The sequence below is a fragment of the Leptonychotes weddellii genome, chromosome 3 (genome assembly GCF_054177405.1).
Source record: "Leptonychotes weddellii isolate Sample4059 chromosome 3, ASM5417740v2, whole genome shotgun sequence".
Lineage (NCBI taxonomy): Eukaryota > Metazoa > Chordata > Mammalia > Carnivora > Phocidae > Leptonychotes > Leptonychotes weddellii.
In genome coordinates, this window is record NC_138371.1 from 117,392,817 (window position 1) to 117,405,616 (window position 12,800).

General features: G+C 38.4%; 1 protein-coding gene across 2 annotated transcripts in view; it reads left to right on the plus strand.

Annotated features, from left to right (window-relative positions):
• Positions 1–5,263, plus strand: part of UFM1 (ubiquitin fold modifier 1) — a 16,092-nt gene extending 10,829 nt beyond the window's left edge. Inside the window, exons 6-7 of one of the 2 annotated variants that reach the window (XM_031031446.2) lie at positions 175–238; positions 3,957–5,263. In XM_031031446.2, the coding sequence (XP_030887306.1) occupies positions 175–238; position 3,957 (65 nt within the window). In that variant the 3' untranslated portion in view covers positions 3,958–5,263. Of the gene's footprint in view, positions 1–174; positions 584–3,956 lie in introns of those variants that run through there. The other variant, XM_031031445.2, reaches the window with a different exon arrangement.
• Positions 5,264–12,800: the final 7,537 nt, after the last annotated feature.

A 12,800-nucleotide genomic window follows, 5' to 3' on the forward strand; every position in this document is an offset into this window, starting at 1 on the left:
GAGAGGAATGGGAACAAGCCTTAAAAAGCTTGGAGTTAGATTCTGAAAATATTTGAGCTTCTGTACCTACTTACTTTACACTTCTTTGTATCTTGTATTATGATCGTTGTTGGAATGTTAAGATAACTTGTCATTTTTTAAATACCTAACTTTATGTTTTGTTTGTTTGTGTAGGAAATGTTTTCCTAAAGCATGGTTCAGAACTGCGAATTATTCCTAGAGATCGTGTTGGAAGTTGGTAATATCTGCTACCTGGAACATAAGATGACCTTTCCAAATAAATATTGGTATTGTTGTAAAACTGAAATCAGCCATTTAAAACACTATGAAAACACCAGTAGTTGATGAAATAATGAAGGGTGACTCTGTTCCTTCTTGTTATTCACACTCTTCCTGTGAAGAGGGACTGCTTATGCATAGAGGGTATCATCTCCACAGAAGATCATGGCCTGTCATTGCTACCTCACAACACACAGGTAGTTCATTCGGGCTAAGTGGATTATCCAGCTGTGTTTTGTAAGTGGTGGATGCTTCTGATAGCTCTTTCTGAGAACATTTGGAAAATTAAAGTTTACGGAATCTTCCTATTTGTCTGAGTTAAACATTTAAAAGGACTATGGGTCATACATGGCAGTTTGCTTGATAGCATCTGACTTACACACTTAAAAATAGTTGAATTCTCAATTGTATATTGTTCATGATAAAGGATATAGACATATCAATGAATACGTAACTATCTTTAACTTTTTATCATTTAGGTTTTCTTAAGTTTCAAACTATATCAGAGACTCCAAAATTGAATTTTTTGATCTAGCCCTTTTGTGTAAAATTGATACCTCACACCAAAGAGTTTTAACTATGATCTTGCAGAATCCACTACTTGGTAAGAATTGAGAATAAAGTTAGAAGCGTTCTTTGCTAAGTTACATATCCTTTGTCAGTCTCCGAATACAACCTTTACAACAGGAATCCTCAAGAAATTCTTGTCTTATTGTGAGGGTAATATTTCTAAATAGCATTCAGGAAGAGAGTATTGGAAAGATCTGGAATTCATAACAGAGCTCTAGGAAATGCTAATTGGAAATGCTGGTTATTATACTTACTAAAGACCCAACATTTAAGGAGGTGTTAAGTTTAGTCACTCAAGTGAGTAAGAAGTCAGGAAAGGGATCCTGGGGAAACCCCAATGACCAGTTTTCTTTTTTTTTTTTTTTTAAGATTTTTTATTTATTTATTTGAGAGAGAGAATGAGATAGAGAGAGCATGAGAGGGGGGAGGGTCAGAGGGAGAAGCAGACTCCCCGCTGAGCAGGGAGCCCGACGCGGGACTCGATCCCGGGACTCCAGGACCATGACCTGAGCCGAAGGCAGTTGCTTAACCAACTGAGCCACCCAGGCGCCCATGACCAGTTTTCTAGTAAGGAGGAAAGAAACAAAAGACACAGTGAAGGGGAACAGAAAGCTGTAGCAAAGCATCACAGAAAAAGCCAACTGGATTGGCAAAAGTGCAGTGTGTGTTGTGGAGAACGAAGGGGAAAAGAAAATATCTGACATTGTCAGAAGGAGCAGAAGGCAATTAGAGAAAGCAGAGTGTAGGCTTTGTCAACACACAGACTTCAGAATTCCCCTTATGATAATCTAAAGAATGATATGCATAAGGGAAGGTTTTATTTGCCCTTACAGAGGAAATCAGTATCTATGCAAATCTTGAAAGATGAAAGGAAGGCTCATAGTGATGCAGAACCAGTGCTTGGCCTGCTGCTATATACTGGATGGTGAGCTCCCTGGAGGCAGGCTTTGTGTTTGTCCTGCTCTTTTTAGACCTGGAAATGTAGTAGGCTTTCAGTTAAGTGCTTGCTGAATTATTCATGAATAAATTATTTCTAAGACCAGTTTTTATCTAAGCGTGTTTCAGTTATCTTCCCTGTCATAGGTGTTAGGTTCATTGGGAAAAAAGTGTATAAGGAGATGCAACCGGGTCAGCATCTCAAGGGTGACATTGGTAGTTAAGTTTAAGAAATTAACCAGATATTGTCATATATTTGACAAATGAACAGTAAGATTCTGAATTGTAAATGTTGAAAAGTATGCTTCTAATATTTGGGGAGTTTTTATTTTTCTAAACAAAACTGATGCTCAAACACCCCAGGTTCTTAACATCATTAAGCCTCAGTTAACCAGAAATTTATGAATACCCATTCTCTGATTTTTTAAATTTAATTTAGATTTCCCTCCATCCTGTTTGTACAACGCAATCTGCCTGCTGTGTTACATAAGTTATGATGTCCTGTGCCATAAAGTAATTTAATATTTTTGTTCTTTGGCTTTGAAAGTTTTGTTATAGTAAGTCCTTAAATTAAAAACATTTCCTAAAGAACTGGATATTTGTTATTAAATAAATGTGATCTGTAAGTTCTTTGTGCAGAATGTTTTGAAGTATCGTATTTTGTTTAAATACACTATTGGTACATAATTAATATCTTAGGGAAATACATTTTGTCATACTGTAAACTGTATTGTCTACTCTTACTTCATTATTAAAGCTCCTAATCAGCACACCTGTTGAGCCAGTGTATAACAAATGTTGCAAAAAAAGGGGGGTGGGTGGGGCAAAGATGATTAATCACCATAGGTCATAGACATGAATATATACTTCCAAATGCCAGTCCTTTTTCAGGAACAAAAAAGAGAGCAATTACAGTAATTGTGTAGGCTGATGTGTTCCAAACCTAAGTGATTATCAGAGCCACCTAGAGAATTAAAAATACGGATATCTAGAAATCACCCCTAAAGTTTTGAATCCTTAAATCTGGTATGTCATAGAAGAATCTCTGTTTACAAAAAGCAGTCCTGGTGATACTTGTTGTGCAGGTGGGTTTGAAAATGATAAGGCCAACCTTTTCACTTTGTAGATGAGCAAAATTAAGTCCAGGGGGTAGAAGTGACTAGGATATGTTCTAGAATCTTGGAAAGTGTACATCCACTTCTTGGTTCTCTAGTAGCTGACTAAGTGCAGAGACACTAGCTAACAGTCTCTCTCACTGGTAGTAAAACCTCATTTTAAAGTGTTTATATAATAGTTTTTGTGGATATTTTATTTCTTAAAATTATTCAAAAGGAAAGTTAATGGGAAGAAAATTCAATCCCCTTTAAGGCCCCTTCTCCCCAAATTAAGATATTAAAAATATTTACCATGTCTTTTACCCAAGGCATTGAAATATTTTTGAACTTGGAAGCATTAATACACTTTAATGGAGCAGTTCTGAATTGACTGTTCAGTGTTCCCAAGGCTGTTTATAAAGCATCAGGTTACATAGGTAAATTACATATATACATATATATATATATAGGTGTGTGTGTGTGTGTGTCTATATACATATGAATATATATTACTTACGTAGTTTGTGGTTCTATATGTACATACACATGTATATATGATTTACATAGGTAATTCACCCAAAAGAAATGTATTGAACATCTATGTGTCAAATATTTTGATATACTTCCTCATTCTTCACAATTCCAAATTATCCCCATTTTACAGAAGAAAGGCTTAAGTAGGTTGAGATTTGGATTTGACCCCTTTTATGACTTTGGAACTCTTCACATCATACAAGGAGAATTTTTAGTATCTTTTTTTCTCCGCAATATACCAAATCTGTATCTGTATTGAATTATAAATTTAAAAATAGAAAATGTCTAGGACTTCAATTCTTATTTCAGAGTACTTAATGTGTGTGTAATAATCATGAATGGCATTACACTTCAATATGTGGTGTAAATTTGATGGTGTAAATGTGGTAAAATTATAGGACATTCAGTAAAAGTCAGTCAAATAAAGATAATTATGATTCTGGTGCTACGCCATAGGTTGGCACAGTGAGAGCAGGACTGTGGTGCTATATTCATCAGCTTCATCAGACAATTTATGTTCCTATCATTTTATGTATCTTGCAGATGCAGCTACAAGATTGGTACCCTGCTCTTCTGACCAGATTGTTGCCCATAAGCCCCTCCAATACAGAAATTCTGGAACTACCCTCTGATAATACTAGAGATAGATAGATCATTATTTAAATCAGGCTGTGTAGTTAAACCATTCTATTTGAAATAAACATTCTCAAAAGGTTTAGCCTATCCAATCTATTAGCTACAGCCTCCAAATTGCCTAAGCCAGGTATTTGGGACTCAGTAGATTTTTTTTTCCTTTCTTTTGCCATAGCAAACCCATCACAAGATTCTATTCCATTTACAAAATCTGTCCAAGATCTGTAATTAAAGCCCTCATCCTCTCATAAATGCTATTAGAAAAGCTTGTAGTCTCTCTGTTCCCTCTTTCACACTGTTGTTGTAATGAGGTTTTTGGCATGGAAATACGATTGTGTAGTTCCACTAGTCAAAATCCTGCTGAATAAAAATCTATATATGACATGTGAGAGCCTTCATGAACTGCTCTTCGTTCAGAGTCATCTGGTACCACGACTGATTTGCACTGCAGCTACACTGAACTACAGATATTTATTATCTCCATTGTGCCATGGTCTCACACCTCCATGCCTCTACTTTCTCCAGTGGTCCTCCTGAAAAATCCAGGATTGATTCTTCAAGTTTAAAAGCTGGGGAGCCTTTCCTCACTTCTCCTGAGCAGAGCTAGGTTGTTTAACTCTCCAAGCAACCATTGCATTTTGGACATTCCCCCATTGTAGCAATTGTTAAATACAGAGTTATATTTGTCTCTGATTTAAAGTATAAATTTTATAAAAGTGTAAGATTGTGACTGAAACAGGATTTCCAAATTACCTTGCCCATAATAGATAATAAATACTTTATGATCAAAAGACTACAGAAGAGAATAAAAACTTTGAAAATCGCAACAATTTGTGGCTCATGCCTAATAAATTCTTTTGCTAGAATATTTGGTTAATGAATATATTCCTCACCATTTCTTGTAGTAGAGAATTTACTCTTGACTCAGAAATGAATTAATCGCTCTTCTAAAAGTGAAAAGCATTCTCCCATTTTTAACAAATATATATTAATTATTAGCTGTATCAAGGGAATTGCTAAATGCTGGAGATGAAATATAATCAAGACTCATTTCCTTGGGCGTCTGGGTGGCTCAGTTGGTTGGGCGACTGCCTTCGGCTCGGGTCAGGATCCCAGGGTCCTGGGATCGAGTCCCACATCGGGCTCCCGGCTCAGCGGGGAGCCTGCTTCTCCCTCTGACCCTCTCCTCTCTCATGCTGTTTCTCTCTCGCTCGCTCTCAAATAAATAAATAAAATCTAAAAAAAAAAAAAAGATTCATTTCCTTTTCTTTGGGTCCCCAAAATTTACACATTTCAGAAACAGCAAAATCTGAAGATGTAATTACATGGAAATAAAGATGTTTATCAAGCCCTTTTTTAATGTGCTGGGCACAGTGCTAGGCACTTCACCATCATGATCTCATCTAATCCTTAATCTCTGTACAAAATGCTGATGTTAATTTTTTTTTCTTTACTGTTAAGAAAGCCAAGATTTAGGTTAATGTGTCCAAAGTTAGAAGGAAATTGGCTCCTAGGGCTATATGATTATGAAGTCTACCCCCCAAATCATTACATGTTTGCTATCATTTTCCTAGAACTATATTGAAATATTTCTCCAAGATGAAAAAGGGTACTTCACAGGTTGCTTTTGAACATTTCTGTGATCTCACTTGGCTTGAAAAATTTAACATTCAATAATCTGTATAGACGCACTTAGACTCTTTTTCAGTATATATATATATGTATATATATATATACACACACAACAAAGAATTGTGAACATTCGAGAAGTAGGTTTATGGCTCTATAATCTGCTTTGCTGTACAGAGGGTGTTGTGGTAATTTTGTCTTTGGATGCAAAACAGCGGCCAAGGTTGGCAGACAAACGCAGAGAGCCAGTTTTTGGCATAAATCTCTTGATTTTCTGGCAAAACTCGTTAGCAATGTAAAAACTGTTATTGAGAGCATATTGTGATGATACATCATGTCAATATTTGTTTGGCTGTGTAACACTGTGGATTTAATAAATTAATTCTTAAATGTACAATTTACAACTGATGAGCTGTTTTAGAAATAAACTGTATGTGGTACGTGTTGTTAGTGCCACAAACATTTTGATGTCTCAAAGACTTGCCTCTCTGATTTTCTAGATAAATGTATGGATGGATTAGGGCTCATTACATTAGCCTTCAGTGTGCAAATTAAGCAGGAATGAGTAAGTAAATGAGTGAGTCAGAGGTCTTAATCCTTTGTGACTTCTGTCATAAATCCATTATTATCTGCTAGACTGTTTTACTCAGCATTCTCAGTTTGGGCATAGAGTTAGAAAATGCCTAAAAAAAATTGTTGAGTTACTAAATCATTTTTTGTATGCTTATTTTCTTGGTATATGAGAGCGGTATCCCTGGTACTTTGAGCCTAAAACCTAAATTATAAAGGAAGAATCACTATTCTTCCTAAGAAGGAGTTCATATGAACGACTAATACTTCTTGAGTTTCTAGTATGTATTAGGCACTAGATTTTATTTTTACATTCTTATTTAATGCTCTTTGTAGTCTATGAGGTCAATAATATCTTTTCACCATACTTTGGATTATTAAGCTGGATCTTTCAACGAGATTTGGTACTTTCCCCAAGGTTCTACAACTACTAAGCAGCTACGGTGTCAAGCCTTACGTGTGCCGCTGCAGGACATATACTCCTAGCCACTGCACCACACGGCCTCTGTGCGGGGCGGGGGGGGGGGGGGGGGCGGGAGGGGATGGTCCTGGGGCATTAGCCTAGTTCAAAACCCGGAAAGCTGGTGCCTCCCTCTGGCTACCTTCTGCCTCTGTCTCTAGCTTCTTCTTCCTCATTCTCCTGGCCTCTCCAACCCCTCCATGTGTCTTGAAGCCCATGAGAAAGGAAAGTGACATGAATATAGTTGCATTTACATTTCTTCATGTTGCTTCATAGATATCTACTTGAAATTCTTCCAGTCCTTTATTCAGGTATTTATTTATCAAGAATGAGAACATGAATTAGACCAGCTCACTGCCCCTCAGAGTTAAAAGTCCATGCTCCCGAGGCTTGGAGAGCAGGCTGTGTGGGCAACAGTTCCTAGAACTTCAGCCATCTCTCGTAGGTCTCATTGGATGTTCTTATCCCTTGTTTAAGGCCTGACAAATCCCTATTACAGCTTCGGACTCACAGAACTTTAGCCTCCACCAGATTATTTAAATGGCGTCTAGTAAAGAGTAGAGGATCCCTGAGGCCAAGGTCAATGAACCTGGGGAGAGGGAAGAAACCATGTGAAGCAAAAAAGGTAAGGCCAGGAAGCAAGGAAGTAACCAGAGGAGAAGGACAAAAATAGACAAAACTTAGAATTTGGGAATGAAGATGGAAATAGAAATTCTAAACTGGAAGACTGATGAAGAATCAGAAATCTCGTGGGTAATGTGTCAAGGCATGGTAGGTATTTTGGGGTAGGAAGTGGCAAGAGCAGTGGGTAAATTTGTATAGGTGTGTCTCAGAGGGTGTTCAAAAATTCAAAATTAAATTTGACACAACTACTGTCCCAGGCAAGAAGCAGGAGGAAATCTGAAGTCAAGGACCTGATCTGTTTTGTCCCTGCTGATGAGAAGCAAAGAGCTATGTTGGGAAGATGCTTAAATAGGTTACTATAATATAGTGTGTTATTACGACAGATACAGAGGATGCACATAATTATTCTTTTTAGAAACTGCACTGAAAATTAGCTATAAGAACAATGGTATCTTCAAATTAATTTTTCAAGTGAAATTGTTCTTGTAATATCTAGAGTGACCAAGTTAATATCAATGAAACAATATGATGTGTAAAGTAAGAAATGCCAATTTTAAAGTGTAAGCCTCTATATTAGTTTGGTATTTTAAAAAAAATACCAGAAACTGAGTGACTTATGCAACAGAAATTTATTATTTCACAAACAATTCTGGAGCCTAGAAGTCTGGGTGTCAGCAGGGCTGGTGTCAGCAGGGCTGGTTCCTTCTGATGGCTTTGAAGGATAGATCCATTCCAGGCCTCTCCTTGGGTGGTTGACAGCATTCTGTTCCGTCTCTCTGCATCTTCTTCCCTCTCTCTTTATCTGTCTCTTTGTTCTAATTTTCCCTTTTTATAAGGATACCAGTATACTGAATTAGGACCAGCACCAATGACCTCATCTTAACTAATTATATCTGCAATGACCCAATTTCCAAATAAAATCACCTCTGGGGCACTAGAGGTTAGGATTCCAACATATCTTTTTATTTTGTTTTGTTTTGTTTTGTTTGTTTGTTTGCCGGTGGTTGGGGAAAAGGACACAATTCAACCTATGACAGCCCACCTCATGCTGCTGGGCAGTTGCAGCTTCCCAGATAAGCCTGACAAATCCCTATTCATGAAATTCATGAATTATGAAATGTGCCCACAACCAATCTTTGCATGTGTGAATGCAATTCACAAATCCAATCAGAAATGTATTAATAAAGCTCCATAATTTAAAAATTTTTTTATAGATTTGATTTATTTCTTAGAGTGAGAGAGAGAGCATAAGCAGGGGGAGTGGCAGGCAGAGGGAGAGGGAGAAGCAGGCTTTCCGCTGAGCAGGGAGCCCGATGAGGGGCTCGATCCCAGGACCCCAGGATCATGACCCGAGCTGAAGGCAGACGCTCAACCGACTGAGCCACCCAGATGCCCCAAAGCTCCATAATTTAAAAAGTCAATTGAATCCATTGGAATAAGTAGAAGGGAAAGTGAAATGCATTTTAATCCCCAAATTCACCTTAGCCTCTTCCAACAATCCACTGCCTATGCTGATGCAGAACCACAGCAGCCAATGACACTGAGTTTCTCTTTTCTTTAGGCCCTTGGCTGGACTCACAAAGGGCATAGCAATGCTCTAAAGGCCCACAGTTGAAGGAACAGAAGTTCTGGCCTATAATTCAGACACCTTCATGATTAGTCCTCCAACAGTCATCAGCTTGAGTTTCTGACAGTGGCTGAAAGGCTGTATCTCTAAGATCTTTTAGCTTGGATGTTTAACTGAATACAACCATATCATTCAAACAAATGAAAAGTTGGCAGGGTGGGGGGGTGGGGGGGTGTTTTTCTTTTCAGTAGCCAGACTACTTTCCATGGCTTACACTAACTTACAAAGATGCGACAAGCTGTATCCATCATTCAACTACCCGTCTGGTACCCCAAAAAAGTGTGGGCAATCCAAAGTATCCTCTAAAAGAACAAAGTATAAGCAGGGAGAGGCTGTTAAGCTGGAGACTTCATATTAAGTGGGAAATGGAAGCAGCGGAGCCAATTATAGGTACACATCTGCTCATTGAAGAGACTTCAAAATAGAAGGTTCTTTAAAAAAAAAAAAACTGCCTCTAAAGACTTCCTTTTCAGTAAAATTGAAAAAATATATATATGATAGGGCACATATAAAAAAGAACATCCATCCTGCCTGCCAAAGAAATCGTTTGCTTCCTCTTACCAGATTCCAGGCGCAGGCTAATTGCCTCTCCAAGGTGCTTTGTCGGAGGCGTTCTAAATAAACCACTCTCAGCGGCCCTCTTCAGAGCAGCTCCCCCTAGGAACCCGCCACTGAGCCTCGAGACTATAATTTGTTTCAGATACTCGGAGCAAAATACATTCTTTCCCGATCTCTAAACTTGATAATTAGGTGTATTTAGTTAGAGTCAAAAATAAAACGAAGTGGAAAGTTACCCAGATGCAAGTTATTCGCCTGAAGTGAGGGCAGAACAGAGTGGGGGCTTCAGAAAGCAAACACGCTTTTGGTGCCCATCACACCTGACACTTTACTGAGGGCTTTGTCTAACCTACCTCTTCTTCACGACGATCCACTCATGTATTCATGTTATGGATGTTGAGAGAAATGGAATGACTTCTATGCCAAGTAAATGGTAGAAGTGGGATTCAAACCCATGCTGGTTTGACTCCAAAGCTTACACTCCTTCCACTCACTTCCAGCAATTGAGGCATAGGAAGAGAATGTGCAGAGCATGCCAATTTAACCGCTTAACCCGTCACCAAGGTCCTTCACCTTCTGGTCCCTGGTGTCTTTATCAGAATTCTCTCTCTGCTACATCTCACCCTACACCCTGATCCATAAACCCTTTATGGGCATTCTTATAGCCATTCTTTTGGTCATGCTCTTCTTGCCTACAATGTCCCTATCTGCTCTTCTCTATCTGCAGGGTTCTTAACTAGGTGCAATGCCATTCTCTTAGGAGATGCGTGGAAGCATGTACAGCATTGACTGTTCCCTCACGGTGGGGGCGCTACCAGAAGCAAGCTCCCGGAAGCCGGAGCTGCAGAGCAGTCTGCGAAGCCATGCTGTACGGATAGCTCCATACAGCAGACACCTGCTCTGAAAACGTCCCCAGAGCCCCACTGAGAGCACTGACCCCGAATCTGGCGCATCCGTCCAGCACCACCACCTGCATGCCGTGTTTGATGTCCCACACGCTTCGACCTCCTTGGGAATTCGGGAGGACTTCTTTATGTATTAGCCTGTGTGTTTGGTGCTAAGCAGTTTGAATTTAATTATTAGTTATCTTTTCATATTACATTTATTCTCTCTTTATGTTGCTTGAGGGAAGGCACATGTTATATGTTTCTTTCATCACAATCCCAATGACAAATATTTATATAGCCTACCTAGCATGTATTTGCCAGCCACTGTTTTAAGTGTTTTATGCACCCTCCCAATAACACTACGGAATGTTAGTGTTTTTTTTTTTCTTTCATTTTATAGACAGAAAAACTGAGGAACAGAGAGATTGAGTAACCGATGCCAGTCACACAGTTAGCAAGTGTTGGGGGCTGTGCTCAAACCCAGAGATTTGGGCTCCAGAGTCTGATTCTGTTAACTACTAAATTCGATGGCCTTTCCTAAAAAACAAACAAACAAACAAACACCACCAACAACAACAAAAAACATGTGGACTGAGTAGCTTGGCACGAGGCCGGACGGAACTTGGGAGCAAAGGGCTACATTCGCATGAACAGTGCCATTGGAACATAAATTTTAAAAGGAAGCATGGGGGAAATAATAGACCTGTCTGGTCGTCCCTTTTCACCTTTGCCTACCAAGAATGCTTTTCTGTAAACGGTACAGAGAAAGATACCTGTTAAAAAACATATATATATGTATATATGAAAGAAGGGTGTGGGTGGGTGGGTATGTTCTGTGTGTTTGGTGTGTCTGTCTGTGATGTCTGTGTAATGTGTGTGTTGCCTATGTTCAGGGCAAAATGAGGATTGGAAGGGAATTCAGCAACAACACAAGTCCCCTCACATCCCCAGGGAAGTCACACAACGGGTCTATGTCTCAAGGTTTAACACGTTTTTCATAGTTAGTGGTTTATGCACCTGCGTCCCCCTGCGCATTGTATGTGACTACAGCCCAGCGGCTGTGTGTTCTTACTCTATACCCAGTGTGGTCCCTGGCACACAGAAAGAGATCAAAAGCTGTTGAGTTGCTGGTGATCAAATCAACCCCAGTGTTGGTAATTAATATGGAGCAATTGCTTCTTCTTGTTTTTGTACGTTGCTCTAGGAATTTCTCTCAAGCAGAGAAAACAAAGTTGTTTTTGGTATATATGGTGAGACAATGTTTGATCCTAATATGTAAGGGTCTTTGCAACTCAATAAAGAAAAGAGAATTCACTGATAAAAATTTATTAAAAAAAGGAATTCAAATGGCTTATAAGTATATGTAAACATTTTCAAACTCCCTAGAAATCAGAGATGCAAAATAATACAATAAGATGCTATTTCCTCCATCAAAATGCCAAAGATTAAAATTCAAAGATGATACTTAGAGTTGGTAAAGATGCAAAAAATAAACACCCTTACACAGGGCTGGTGTAAATGGGAAGTGATTCAGTCTTTCTGGAGGGCCACTGGTAACATTCTCAAAAGTCTTAAATATCTCCTTTTACCTATTTCCATTTCCAGGAATTTACTAAATGGAAGTAATCAGAGATGCGAAGGAAGGTTTCTGTACAAGGATATTCACTGAAGCGTTACATACTAAAACAACAGAAAACAAAAAGGAAACAACCTAAATGTTAAATAATAGAGATTCAAGTATGAATGAGGGGGGGGAAATTGGAGGGGGAGATGAACCATGAGAGACTATGGACTCTGAGAAACAAACTGAGGGTTCTAGAGGGGAGGGGGGTGGGGGTATGGATTAGCCTGGTGATGGGTATTAAAGAGGGCACGTTCTGCATGGAGCACTGGGTGTTATACGCAAACAATGAATCATGGAACACTACATCAAAAACTAATGATGTAATGTATGGTGATTAACATAACATAATAATAAAAAAAGTATATTACGCACAAACTATAGTAATGCCATTGGAAAATATTCACGATAAAATATTAAGTTAAATAAAAATAGGGTGCAAGACTGCATATATAATATACCAAATATTACACACCTGCTCAAATTTTTGCAGTGGTTAGGTGATTTTAAAAAAAATTGTTTAAATTTTCTATCATCCAAATTTTCTATAAAGAGCATGTGTTCTTTCCTTTGTGTGTGTTTGTGTTTAACCTTAATTTTTTAAAATTAGTGTTATCAAATCAAATGTGCAATGTCAAAAGAGAAAATGTTGTTGAGAATATATTAAGATTTTAGAGACCCTAAATGTTTAATATATTACATATACATATTTATTCAGGAGAAAAATGTCAACCTTTCTTTTCTACTTCCTTTTGCAGTTCCTAATGCTTCAGTTGCT